Raw genomic sequence first — 13757 nt, 5'->3', positions numbered from 1 at the left:
GTCCTTTTTCGGCATACAATACCTTGTCGCCCATTTTCAATAGTTACAAACACATCCCGACGTTCGTAATATGCCAATCAATTTTGTATCGAGTTGTTATTTGCACTATAAAAATTAAAAAAACTCGTCGTCCACGGGTGAATTTAAAATAAATAATGGAAAAAAGATTACTATTTTGAAGTACTAGTAATGCAGTGCGCGCTCCACCATCGGTATCCAAGTTTGAATTTTCCGCCCCCCCTTATTTTAGGTGAATTTTAGCATAATTAGTATATCGTTTGTTAAAAAAATACTAGTAACATTTTCTGAGGCAAAGGAGTGGAGGATAAAATTTATGATAATAATAGCGCACTTAGCATAAGGGCTATGTTTAGACGTAAAATTGACAAAACCATTCTCCAACCAAAGACGGCCTTGGGCTACAAGAACAAAGCTACATGTAGCCCAAGGGCTGGACACGAGTAGCCAGCCCTTCAGCCGTTGGCTTAGTTCATCTTCTTCCATCACTTGGCGTTCGCGCTCCTCCAGTTCCGAATCCAAATTAGAACTGGAAGCGCAATTGAAATTCATTGTAGAATTGTTTTGAAACATGTTTGAATGGATTGTAGGAAATGTCTGAATGATAGTGGAAATGTTTGAACTCGAGAGCAACGTCTACCCTAATGAGTTACATGCAGACTTCTAAATACGTATATAATTGACAACAAAAAGGAGATACTAAACAAACTGTACGCGGTGTTTCAAAAAAAAAAAAAAAAAAAAACTGTACGCGAAGAAAAGTAAAAATAAATAAATAAATCAATAGTTATAATTTTGTACAACTTCCATCGAAGGTGACGATGATCTAGTGTTCTAGGGCTGTTCGACGGGCAGAATTATCACCTGCCAAAACCACAAACACTTTCAAGTAACTTTCCTGTATAGACATCGGATAGAAGCAGGCCTAGCTTTTCGAGACAGCGTCAAGCGTTACCACCTTGTTTTGCCTTGAGGACAAGCTCCTCTGTGGTGGTGCCAATGATCTCGTTAGCACGCTTCAGCCCAACGCAGTAAAACCGTCCAACAGAATCCTAAATTCATGGGCAGTTTCAAGTAAGTAAAAGGAAATGAAAAAAAATGGTCTTCCAGGAGCGAGCGTGGCTGTTTCTCACGTCCTACATTTCCTTTTCACGGTTATATTTAAGCAGTGATAATCAGTCTCGGTTGAAATACAACTCTATAAACTATCACAGAAGGGCTTTATGGAGTCTTACCTGAGCAACAATTTTCAATTTCACCAACTTCTGAACTGCATCCTCCACCTCGAAATTGCAATTGGCGTGAAACTCATCTTTAATTAGTTCCTCACACCACCTATCCAGGTCCTATAACAAATCATCCCCAGTAAGACTTCAGCAATACTAGTTAAGAATGCATATTATAATTCTTGTAATTACTCGGAAACTGTAAATGGAAGTAGAAAAGCAATCTGAGAGATATGTACTTCTAAAGTAGCTTTCCCTTGCTCCATTAATATATAGTAAGCAATTATCACCTCCTTGACCTGCACATTCAAGAGATTGAATACCGGTATAATCTTGAATAAATTCCAATTTTAAATGAAAAAAAAAATGAAGTTTAGGTTATATCATTAACATGTCGCAACTGGATCAATTCTGTTTAGATACCAGTAGGACATAAACCCTGAAATTCTTCCTTTCGATTGTATCTCACATTAGATACGTGTAAATAAATTGTGGAACATTCAAGCTAAAGTCCATAAGGGTAAGCAACCAGCTAAGGTTTTGGCACTGCGCCACATTTCTATGAGTACGTGCAACCGTGAGCATTAGTCTTCGTTTCTATGAGAATGTCTATAAAGTTTACAACTTACTTCCTGTTGAATCACATCATCACACAAGTGAAGAAGAGTGCCCCTTCCGCTATCTAGTTGTTTGTCATACATGGACTGTGTTATCAAGTTCTGATATGCAACCAAGTTCTGCTGAAATCTACAGACAATTAAGAAGTAATAGGCACATTAGTAATTAACAACTTATTCAATTGCGGAAAACGATAAACAATAACGTATCACCCCCAAGCAACCAAATTGGAAAAACATGAATTGTAACAAAACTTTACGTGAAGTATATCTTAGCACAGTAACCAATCACAGTCGAAAGAATTGCAATAATGACCCAAAGATCAGCTTTAGGCATTTCAACCGAACCAACAACGGCAACCTGCAAAAAAAAGAAATGGTAAGCTGCATTTTCACCACAAAAATGACGAACAGTGCACCAATACAAACTTCATTGCTATCTCAATAAACTGACCAGCCCAACTACAGCAGAAACAAGGAACTTGACCCAGTCCATTGGAGTTAATCCCGGGTTCTTCTTCTCAGGCTGTAAATGGCAAAAGGTTCCACACCAGGTCATCAGTTGTACAAGGGCTATGAGAAGTATAAAATCCCATAAAAGAGAGGAAAAGAAGAAAGGGCAAGAGAAACGCACAAGAACTATCTCCATATCAGCCATCGGAATATTTCTGAAGTGCTTTACATATATTCCCCGTTCTTCTTTCGCTTTGGTACTTGCCCGCCTGAACAGTAATCATTCTCTTATCAATAAGTATTTTTTCAAGGTCCCTTCAAGACTGGTTTCCTAGAGCATGAATTCAATTAGTAGGCAATTAACCCCCCTTGCCCTTCAAAAAATCCATAAAGTATCATGCATTGAACTTTCTCCAATATAAATCAAAACTGTTTGAAGGCCTAGTTTTCCTTTGCAAAAGAATACACTATAAGAAGCAACTAGGAGCACGCTCATTTCAAATAATTTAGACTGTCAACACTGATATGCCTAACCTTGTGACTTGAATACTAGCCAAATTTTTCACAAGAAGATTATAAATAAAATAAATAAAAAATAAAAAAAGGTATGTTCAGTCTAAAAAACAGTACCTGTAAACAACAATTATCCTGTCAAAGGTTGGCTCTTTGATTGTCGTCTTGCTCAGCAAATTTTTAACACTGAAGGACACAGCATATAAATGTCATGAAGTGGAAATAATTACCTTAAGATTGAGACAAGGAATACGGAATCAGGACTAAAATGATTTTAATTGCTGTTGAACTTTAGTATATATGTATACTCTGAAATAAAGAGTATAGTTTAAAATTAGAGAACTTTCAGCATAAGTCCGAGAAAAATCCTAGGAATATATAGATCACAATGAAAATAAATGTTTAGGATATTCCAGAGTAATCCAAAGCAGTCTATACTCTATATGGACAAGAATTCCAAGTTTCAATAGAGATGGAAAACTTCAGGATCCATCCAACTGAAACCTAAGAAATCATGAATGAAGAAATAAGATCCCGCTGCATAGAATGGCAAGCATATAGCTCAGTAATATACCAAAACTAATAGCTCCACAAGAAAATACACTAAAACTAAAGCTGGATAAAGAATAACCGTAGTTCCATTTTTTCTAGACGGATTCTTTCAATAAATAAGTCTTCATCTTCTCCATCTGCTCCAGAGACAATCTCATCATTCTTTTTTGGATCAGACTTAGGTCGTCCACTTGACCATCTGGATAAAAGTTTTTCGATCCTGCAATCAGCATAACACCAAAAATGAAATACACAAAGAAACTCTTAAGTTTGAATAAATTAATATCTAAAACACATCTTCTCAGCTATTTGCTCAATGGTTTTGGCAATACCAATCACCAATGATGCAAACTATGATGTTCCAGTTATTGGTCAACGATGATGTTTCATTAAAAGACTCATAATTGTTCACCTAGTTTACAGTTTAAATAGTTTCAACTATTATCTCCAAAGTTATGTTATTCCAATTTCCAGTAGGTCAATAATAGACAACAGTTAAAAAAATTATTTACCTAGTTATTCGTAAAAGATATGCCCAAAAGCGTGCAATCATCATGTCCACTTTCTCCATGAAAAAGTAATCAGTTGTCTGATCAAGTCCAACGCCACGCCGGAAGATAATGTACTGAAGTATGAAACAATGCAGATTAGATCTCTAGAAACACAAAGACAGTGGAAGGAAGAGAGGGAAGGTGGGAGGCTAACTAGTATTTCCTACATTAACAAGGAAGAGGCAGATAATCTAAATAGAGCCAATCCTATATAAAATCAACTCAAAATATTACGGGTTTAAAATTCCAAATTGTTTCCAGTGTTTTATAATGAACTTGAACTACCTTATCAGCAAAATCTGGAAGGTTTGGTTGAGGATGCTCAGCGAAATAATTCTTTAAGAGCTTCTTATCAAGCTGCATTCAACAGAAGCAATACTTGGGATCAGGGAATGCGAATGACATGAATATACTAACGTTATCAGGTATGTACTTAATGAACTGAAACAGGAAAACATATTTGCGAGTACAACAAACCTTAGATTCGTCAACTGTGATGGGTAGATTTAGAAGATACTGGCCTGAACGTGCAACCTCAATTTCCTCATTACTTGTTATCTTGAAATTACTCTTCTCCATCACCTGCATCATAACTAGCAGTTTAGTTGTCCTACTTTCAAACTGGTTTCCCATTGCGTAAATATAATCACTCAGTTCCGACAAGAGCTTTCTTTTGGCTTCTCTTTTTTTCACTTTTTCATGTTTCTTTTAGTTGTATGGGCATACGAGAAAACAAAAACATAAAAAGACATAAAGTGAATCAGCCTTAGAACCTGAAATAAGTACTTCAAGAAATTCTGCTCAAGCACATCAACTTCTTCTGCGGAAAAGTTCTGCTGCTCTAATTTTTTAGCCCCATTTACAGGATCAAAGAGGGAGTACAATTGCTGCAAAGAAAATTTGATAACATGAGAAAACAATACATGCCGATTGTTGATGCGAATCGTCTCCATGTCAAAAGGGCACTGAATACATGAGCATACCATCAAATCCTCGAATTGCAGAAGATACCAAGCCCGAATTGTGTACTCAACTCTCTTGCACAACTTCAAAAACTCCGCCCGGTCGGAACTATGCTCTGCAGAATTTCAAAAAACCCAGATTTTTCAGTTAAGCAAACACAATGCAAAACTAAACAAGATCAAAACTTTGCAGCAAACCCTTAAAAGTTCGAGAAAACATAAACAACCCACGAATCGAATTCTTCCGGCAGTGCCAAAACAGCAAAATTTAAACAAAACCCAGCTAAGCAAATGCAAAACCAAACAAGAACAAATCTTTGCACCAAACCCACAAAAGTTAGAGAAAACAAACACAACCCATGAATCGAACCGGGCCGACAAGTGCTAAAAGCATCAAAATTAAAACAAAATAAAATAAAATTTGAACAAAACCCAGAATTTAAACAAGCTGATAGAAGAACCCACCAATGAGGTTGGCCAAGGTCATGATAATCTTGGGCTTGATGATTGGGATGACGGATTCGCGCTCTATTCGAATCATATCCTTCTTCTTCTGCTCCATATTTTGTGCTTTGTTTTCTCAGAATTCTGAAAAACTGGAAGCGGAATAGGCAATGGCAGATGCAACACCGCTGCCCCTTTTTAGTTGGGTTGAATTTGGGTTCTTTATCGGGATTACAATCAAAGGTTTCTTGGGGTTTTGGTTTTGGAATTTCTTGTGGGGTTGTTTGTATTCTTGCGAACAGAGAGTGTAGTGTCGGGGGAGAGAGAGAGTGAGGCGGAAGGGAGCCAGCCACAGAAACCGAACCAAGTGGAAAAGGGAACAGTGATACTGCCGGTGCTGGTGACAAATATCTTTAGGTCGCATTGATTGGACTCAATGGATTTACGGCGGTCTAACTAGTTTACCAAAGTTTTTTTTTTGGATAAAGATTGTCTGTCGACTCATTTTCGGTACTCTTCCATTTTTACTGTTTTATGTGATTACGATTAAGCTACATTAATATTTTATATTATTTTTTTTTATAGAGGTAATAAGATAAAAATAAATAGTTATATAAAATATTGACGTGGTTTAACCGTGACCACACAAACAGGAAGGCACCGGAATTGGGAGGGTAGACAATCCTTGTCCTTTTTTTCGGGATAAATTAGCATGTTTGGTACTTTATTTCAATTCAACATTTTAAATTCAAAAATAATTTTCAAGTTTTTGGTTTTAAAAATTTGATTGGTATGACTATTTTCTAAAACTAAACTTAAGACTAACTCAAAATTGTAGTATATTCTCTAAAAACACAAAAAGTAAGTTTTTAGAGTTTTTAAACTTAAACATACTCATTTCTTTTCTCTCTCTCCTCTCCTCTTACTCCAAATAGTATTTGTTGATCTTTTTGCGTTTTTCAAATACAGCTATTTTTATATTATTAATCTAAGCTTTCTAAGAGAAGGGGAGAGTTTGAACTTGGAATGCGATAAGGAAAAGAAAATGCCCTAATTACCAGAGTAATCTACCACTTGCAATATAACTGTTAGGTTAAGGAACACAATGAATCAACTATAACAATCTAAAATCGAACTTGTTATTTACATGAGTCAAACATAAAACTTTACACTTATAAAGGCAAAGTAATACTATTATATCGGTAACACCATGCAATAGTGTAACTATCATATGAAAATGCACAAAATGTGCTCAGAGCTTTTGCAGGGAAAAGGATCCTCACCAGATCCTTTTTCCTAGGGATCCTGTGATCATGGTCATTCATCGTACATCGTACGGTCAGTTTTCGTTAGGTACTATTTATATTTAATTTTAAATTTCAAATAATTTATGATCACACGATTTATAATGAATGGACACGATCACGGGATCCCCCAGATCCCCAGGAAAATGATCCGACGAAGATCCTTTTCCCTTTCGCAGTTAGTGGTGGGCTCGTAAAACTGAAAATCGAAAAAATTAGATTGAATACTTAACCCAAAAAAAAAAAAAACAAACAAACAAACAAACAAACAAACCGAATAAAGAAACTCTTGGTTTGATCTTGATTTTGGTGGTTCATAAACCAAACCAAATCAAATGATGTAAATTAAATTTTATCTTTATTTATTTATTTATCTTGGATATTCATTTTTCAAGCTCAATTCCAAGTCAACCATTAGCCTATTTTCAATTCAAGGTTCGGTAAACTTAATCTTAGGCCCAAAATGTTGAAAGCCTTAATCACTAATTTGTTCTTCAATTTCTCTCCAGTTTCTATTTTAAAAAGAAATTGGAAAAAAAAAATGAAACCAAACCGAAAAGACCAAACTGAAATAATTCGATTTCTTCTTTACAAATTAAAAAACCAAACCAAACTGAATAGTAATTCCGGTTTGATTTTCAATTTTGGTTGAAATCTAAACTGAAGTGAAACGGACCTACTTGCACTTTTATGACGACGAAAAAATACGTTGTAGTCAGGAAATCTTAGGTCGATGCTCGTGGATGACGACATTGATACCAAATCAGATTAGTGGATAATGTGACTTCATCCAACTTCCTCCTTTTTTAATGCAACAAGGCGTAATTTTAACTGCTTCAACCACAAGCCCTCTTAAAAAAGTCCAGTTTAGTGGGTAACAATAAAGAAAAGTTCATGTTTGGTGCGCATAAATCAATAATTTCGTTACCGAAACAGCTTATGCTACCAAGTGAGCCCCCTGCATTTGGGTTGACACTAGCGTGGGGCTTCCCGCTCGGATGTTAAGAGGTTCAACAAGTGACGTGGTCGGACACCCCTACACAAGTTAAGTAAAACGCAAAAGCGAGCGAGTAATGAACACTTCGTGATCACAAAATATCTAAAACCAAAGCTAAGCGGCCGGGATGTGGTTGGCTAAGAATGCATGGGCTGATTAGACTTTTCACCCAATAATATGGGTGAGGAAGGAACACTGTCATTGTGTGAGCGGATGGGCAGCAAATAATTGAATAAAAGAAACATCTCAACATTTCAACAGCAACGATTGAAGGAACAAAGCCAGGCAGTAATAACTTGACCTGTGAAGAATATTATCGTAGAACTATGGCTCAACTACATGCTCCGACTGTAGACCGAACATCTCAACCTTTCGAAGAATTTACAAACACGAAAAAATGAAAAGAGAAATTGATGAAGCAAATCAAATCAAGGGCAGATATAGGCTTTCCTAAAGCTCATATATGTTGAAAATGGAGATAAAATGCTACTAAAGCTCATGCGTGTTTCAATTTAAACCTGTGTCAAGAGCCCACAAGACCTTCCCGAGATATACTGGTAACCCGAAGAACAGCTTGTGCACTGAGAGGCGAGAGCTTTGACTGACAAAAGTTCTCCCATGAGCTCGTTTCTGAGAGCTCAGGCGCTGGTGCTGAGCTCGTTTCTGGATGTTCAGACACAGCTGCTGGTGGGGGATAATCAAATTTCTCGTAAACAGTCTGCAGCTCCAGGAGGAGGATCCGAGCAGCCTCCCTCGACTCAGGAAGCTGGTCACGAAGCTGGGATGCAGCAATTTGAATTAATTTGTCAATCCCATATGCTTTAATACCTTCAACACCCTGTTGACAGAAACACGATAAGCATATAACAGGAAGAAATGAGTAGAACCACGTCTAGTTGAAGGTCTTGCTGAATATACCCTACAATATGCTTGTTCATTTTCTCAATGTGCAATACGTGATAACATACAAGTCACAGAACAACAAACAATATGAAACTAGGTGCACTCAGGGAGAAGATCGCACATAAGAGACGGGGTTTGGATATGCAATCGAGTAATAGTTGACACAAAGCACATGGTTGCACAGTACAGGGTTCAATGAGGCCATAGGAATCTACATGGTATCAGCACAGGAACATACACTTCAATGAAACTCCAGCTTTTGGTTTTTGAAATCTATATAACGGTTAAGCCATTTTGCCAATTCCAGTTTGATGGGACATGTCCTAAACAATAAGCAAAAGCTAAAGCAGTACAAGAGTATATATAAAAGGGGCAAAGGAAGATAATGAGTTCCTAAATGACTATCCCCCACAAACAAAAAAAAAAAAAAAAAAAAAAAAGAATAAGATGTTACATCAGGAGCAGCACACAAAAAAAAGCAGCATCTGCTACTACAACTTGATAAAACTTGGAAATAATGCAACCCTCAAATGAATCTGGCAATAGCAATTTGGGGGGTGAAGGAAAAATAAATCAATAAACAAACATATGAAAGAAAATATAATTATATGAAACAATTGAAATATCACTTCTGATAAGAAAAATTCAATGTGGTGAGCAATAGGATATAAATGTCCTCTTACTAGTCGTGGAACACTTCGACAAAAGCACGTTGATGCCTTTGCTCGAACTCTAGGATTTCTGTTCTTCAGATATGGTTGCAACTTGGGTAACAACAATGTAGGGGAAACCCAAGTGGTCATCGCTACTAAAGCTCTCTCAGCAGCCTCACATACAAATCGTTTGTCTTGTGAAGACTTTAGAAGAAGTTGTGTAAGCTGCAAGGGTCAGGTTTGATTAAATTGGGGAAAAAAAACTAATAATTCATTGCATATAAGAATAGAATCCTTTACTATACAAACAAAGTAAAGCAATACAGCAGAAAAGTTTCAAAGATTTCACATTACCATAGGGTCCAATGAATCAATCACAAGATCAGTATATGCATTGAAAATATCAGCAGAAGTCATAATTGCAGTTTTGCAAACAGCACTTCTTGGATTCTTAAGTGACTTTACCACAAGCAATATTACATCTCCCCTATTGAGCAAAATGGTGACAATCGTTAAATATGTCAGCCCTCACAATCATCAGTAACACATAATACTTCTTTGGATCAAGAGCATTCAAGTGAGAGCATGAGACTTACAGCATATCAAGCATGGCTTCTCTGTGAAATATAGAAAATCGGCGCACATTATTGAGTGCTTCACACACCAGAACCCAATCTTTAGATTCTAGTTCGGTTAAGAGTGTCTGAAATATCAAACACATTATACAGGTAGCTGACATGCTTATCAATTGTGAAAGGTCAGAAATGCCTAGGTTATAGTAAAGCGCCACAAGAAGGCATAAAAACAAATACCTTAAAACTTGTATCAAGATTTTCTAGATCATTCAGATTCTCAGACTCAATGTATGCCACTTCAGCAATTCCAACCTCGGGCACGGAACTTGCAAGTTCCTCACCATTTATGGAAAGTGAACCCACCAAAGCGGTGGTTTCCTCCAGGCATTCTTCATGATTTTCATTAGCATTTGCAGCAACAGGCTTAGTTATATTCCCTTTGCTAGAGCTTTCATTCTTCTTCTCAGATCCAGGTATGGTATTGAGATCTCTAAGAGCATTTTCAGACATTGCAGCTAGCCTTCAACTCTGCAACCAACAAATTTCGACCGGTGAGCACGCAAACTCAAATGTAACGAAAGAACATCCACAATTCTATTTACAGTTAACATTCACCTAGCAATTTCATAGAGTCAAGATAGAAATTCAATTCCAGTTGCTTGGAAGATCCAGAAAACGAAAACCTCTTACTCCGAATCTCCAACAAAATATGAAAATACAACTTACTAAGGATAATAATGAACCATAACCAAAAGCATATAAGTAACAAAAAGCGTAAATGTTATATTGATTGAATTTCGAGTGTGAACACGTACTCAAATGTAACACAACGTCCACAATTCTCTACGCAGTAAACAATCAACTCGCAACATCATCAATGCGAGATAGAAATTCAATTCCAATTGCTTTAAAGATCTATTAAACAGAAACTCCATTGAAAATAACACTTAATAGTGACAACAATACGCGAAAAACCACAGAAATAAAAAATTCGAAAGCATCAGTAAAACTAAACCTAACAGAAGATCTAGGGCTCCAATCACTGTACAAAATCAAAAATAGTAAAAACAAAACTAAATCAATCAGCTTCAACACGGATCGTACGATTTCCCCTAAAATTCACACATTAAAATCTAACTCTACAGTGTATACACACACACACACACACACACACACACACACATATATACACATATACATATATCGATTCAATCGGAACTCCGAAACGAAAATACAATCAGTAGAACAAGCATCGATTGTATGAAATGTGCGTGCGATTGCGATTCGGCGAATGCGCATACAATCCTACAGAGAGAAAGAGGAGAGAGAGAGTACCAGAGAGAGGGAAATGCGACGGATCAGAACCAGCAAGCGTCAATGGAAGCTCTGAGTGAGTCCACACTCCCAGAAAATGGGCGGACTTTAAATAATCGATTTTTTATTTATTTATTTTCTTGGTGTAACCGGCGAGGCAGCAGATGACGCTCCGGACGACGCCGCTTTGTGGTTAAGTGGGTTCAACTCGACCTGGGCCGGCAGAGTCCGGGTCCCGAATGCGACCGCCTCCCATATCGTATTTAATTTTGAGCGGTGATATTCCCACCTGATATTTTATTTTCCCATCCATCATTTAATAAAAATGTTAATAACATATTTATCTTTTTAAAATAAGATTCTTAAATTCCTATTTAATTCAGTACTAAAATAATAATAAATAATAGTGGGTGGGGTGTGATATCTTTGGTGGAGAGAGGTTGGGAAAGATTTAGGTTAGAATCGACGGAAAGGTTGGAGGAAGAAATAGGCATGTGCTAGATGAGGGCGAGAAATTACAATGGAGAAAAAAGAGAATTGGATGTGAGATCTGCGGTTTTGACAAAAAAAGGAGGAAGAATAATGGTTTGGGGATCCGGGGTCTCTGCAAGGCGACGTTAGGTGTGAAATAAATGATGAATGTCTAGGTCTTAGGTCTTGCATTTTCTTTCATTTTTTCAATTTTTATATATTTATTTATAATATTATTTAAAGATATATCAGAGTTATTTAAAAAAAATAATATTATGGTTATTTTGGGAATAATAATGGGTGGGGAAATATAATTTTACTTTTTTAATTTTCTATGGTTGGTGGGATTATCATATGGATGGAAAAATAAGATACTAGGATGGGTCTAGTAGCACTCTTAATTTTGTTTGTTGCGGATATTGGCTCGGATTTGGCCCATTGATTTGGGATCTAATTTCGAAAACGCCATTGCCTCGCATTATTGCCATCTTTTTATTACTAGACATTTAATTTTCCGTGGTTTCCTTGTTTGAAACCTTGATTTTGATCTGACGCTCCAACAGGAAAATGAAACTTTTGGCGTGCGAATTAAATAAAAGAATGGTAAATGTTGGGTGATGCTATATCTTATTTATGTGACCACAATAAAATTAGTGTGTATGCATACGTATTTTAGGTCAATTAATTTATGACCATATGTAGTTTTTTGAAGTTTGGTTCAAAATTTTCTCTTTGAGCTTCATAGTTCTATTAAAAATGATAAAACTAATTGAATTAGACTGTCTAGTTTGATTTGGGTTTGTGTTATGTTGCGAAATCGGACCAAAATGGTCAAATTGGTTATTACATTTTATTAAACTGTATCTTTGATATGTTGTTTTTTGTTACGTGCCAACAAAGATTTCCCATTTTATGCTTTTTGACAACATCAATTCGTTGGTCAACTTCGAGCTAATAAGACCTTCTTAAAATCTATATTTTCTTATTTGTAGAGTAATTTAAAATATCGTATTGATTAAGGCTAATCATACGTGGATATATCATATTCCACAATCCACGTAACTATAAAACATTTGGATCGATTATAAAAAGAAAGGAAAACTAATGAAAATGACTTGAAAACTTTGAGTTTTAATGATAATGACAAAATAAAGGGTAAAGTGAATAGTACCAGGATTGACTTTTTAGTGTAAAAATTTGGTTTTTCGTTAAAGTGAACAGTACTGTGAGCTTTTCGTTAAAACTCCATAAAAAATGATTAAATTGAAATTTAAGTCGTATTTTAGAGGCCATATGCAATTTAGCGAAAAAGTAAAAACTATACTCTTAAGGAATTTTGTGCCAACTTTAAAAGACTGAGTGTTTTCTGTTTTTATTAATGGAAACAGAAAGTAATTAGTAAATTGACGGTTGATTTAGGCACATATTTTGTCCCTTAGCCATCAGATCACATCTAAATAGTTGTTGGTATGTTCGACAAAAATAAAGTTAATAAGACCCCATTTGGACGAAGGAATTTCAAAGAAAGTGTTTGGATATGCCAAAAAATGCTATATATATATATATATATTAGTACATCAATATCTTTACATTGGGAAAATAAGGAGTTTGGCTAAATCACATAATGGCCAGTCTAATTTGGTATTGAATTCGTCTTCCACGAGATTCAAACATAAGACATCTCACTTTTAAGTAAAGAGAAATATCATCAAACCATAGTATTGAATGGCAAAATACTATATTCTTTAAACAATTTGGTAACACTGGATTTGAAAAAAAACAATGTAATTTACACAAATGATGTAGCTTAACTACACGAAGAGGATTTTGAGATTGAATGTAGAGAAGACCACACCAATTACTATAACTAACTTGGCTAGGTCTAAATCTGTAACGTAAAATTATTTGAAATAACATAGGCTTTGTGCTCCTCATTGCACTCATGTTCAAATTTGTTCTTGTAAATTAGAAGAATCCTTGAAATATATGATAACAAAGTTTTAAGGGAAGAAATCTCCATTTTTTTTTTTTAACGATCTAGAATCCGAACCGTCTCTTTTTCAAGTTGCACCTTGTAGATCATCATTGCAAAATATTAACCAAATAAAAAAATATTTGATGTATCTAATTGAATTAAAAAAAATTGACGAACAATATGTTATAAGAAACATTGAAATTTCATCGTAACAATTAAATATGCAAAT

At 35.7% G+C, this 13757-nt stretch overlaps 2 protein-coding genes across 2 annotated transcripts; both read right to left on the bottom strand.

Annotated features, from left to right (window-relative positions):
- Positions 1-773: 773 nt before the first annotated feature.
- LOC125474333 lies at positions 774-5626 on the bottom strand. Its single transcript, XM_048577870.1, has 15 exons — positions 5358-5626; positions 4914-5008; positions 4704-4817; positions 4408-4512; positions 4216-4287; positions 3892-4004; positions 3459-3599; positions 2945-3013; positions 2496-2583; positions 2316-2387; positions 2122-2222; positions 1874-1991; positions 1484-1543; positions 1254-1364; positions 774-1070 (listed from the first exon to the last, which is right to left on the bottom strand). Exons 1-15 carry the CDS (start codon positions 5452-5454, stop codon positions 963-965), a joined length of 1464 nt encoding a protein of 487 aa, XP_048433827.1. The 5' UTR covers positions 5455-5626; the 3' UTR covers positions 774-962.
- A 2239-nt stretch (positions 5627-7865) lies between these two features.
- Positions 7866-11371, bottom strand: LOC125474332. Its single transcript, XM_048577869.1, has 6 exons — positions 11104-11371; positions 10006-10296; positions 9790-9896; positions 9548-9680; positions 9224-9418; positions 7866-8475 (listed from the first exon to the last, which is right to left on the bottom strand). Exons 2-6 carry the CDS (start codon positions 10276-10278, stop codon positions 8161-8163), a joined length of 1023 nt encoding a protein of 340 aa, XP_048433826.1. The 5' UTR covers positions 10279-10296; positions 11104-11371; the 3' UTR covers positions 7866-8160.
- Between the last annotated feature and the right edge of the window lie 2386 nt (positions 11372-13757).

The sequence above is a fragment of a genome, unplaced genomic scaffold, assembly GCF_019419815.1.
Source record: "Pyrus x bretschneideri cultivar Hongxiangsu unplaced genomic scaffold, Pyrus_bretschneideri_v1 Contig12, whole genome shotgun sequence".
NCBI lineage: Eukaryota > Viridiplantae > Streptophyta > Magnoliopsida > Rosales > Rosaceae > Pyrus > Pyrus x bretschneideri.
The sequence above is the reverse complement of the archived record's forward strand: the minus strand, read 5'-3'. Positions and strand labels throughout refer to the sequence as shown.

Coding starts and splice junctions, on each gene's coding strand:
- LOC125474333 (XM_048577870.1), bottom strand. CDS start 5,454: ATGGAGCAGAAGAAGAAGGATATGATTCGAATAGAGCGCGAATCCGTC. Junction 4,005..4,215: donor TTCCAGATTTTGCTGATAAG/GTAGTTCAAGTT, acceptor TTCATACTTCAG/TACATTATCTTCCGGCGTGG. Junction 3,600..3,891: donor TATCTTTTACGAATAACTAG/GTAAATAATTTT, acceptor TGCTGATTGCAG/GATCGAAAAACTTTTATCCA.
- LOC125474332 (XM_048577869.1), bottom strand. CDS start 10,278: ATGTCTGAAAATGCTCTTAGAGATCTCAATACCATACCTGGATCTGAG. Junction 9,897..10,005: donor ATCTTGATACAAGTTTTAAG/GTATTTGTTTTT, acceptor TTGATATTTCAG/ACACTCTTAACCGAACTAGA. Junction 9,419..9,547: donor TTGATTCATTGGACCCTATG/GTAATGTGAAAT, acceptor TGACCCTTGCAG/CTTACACAACTTCTTCTAAA.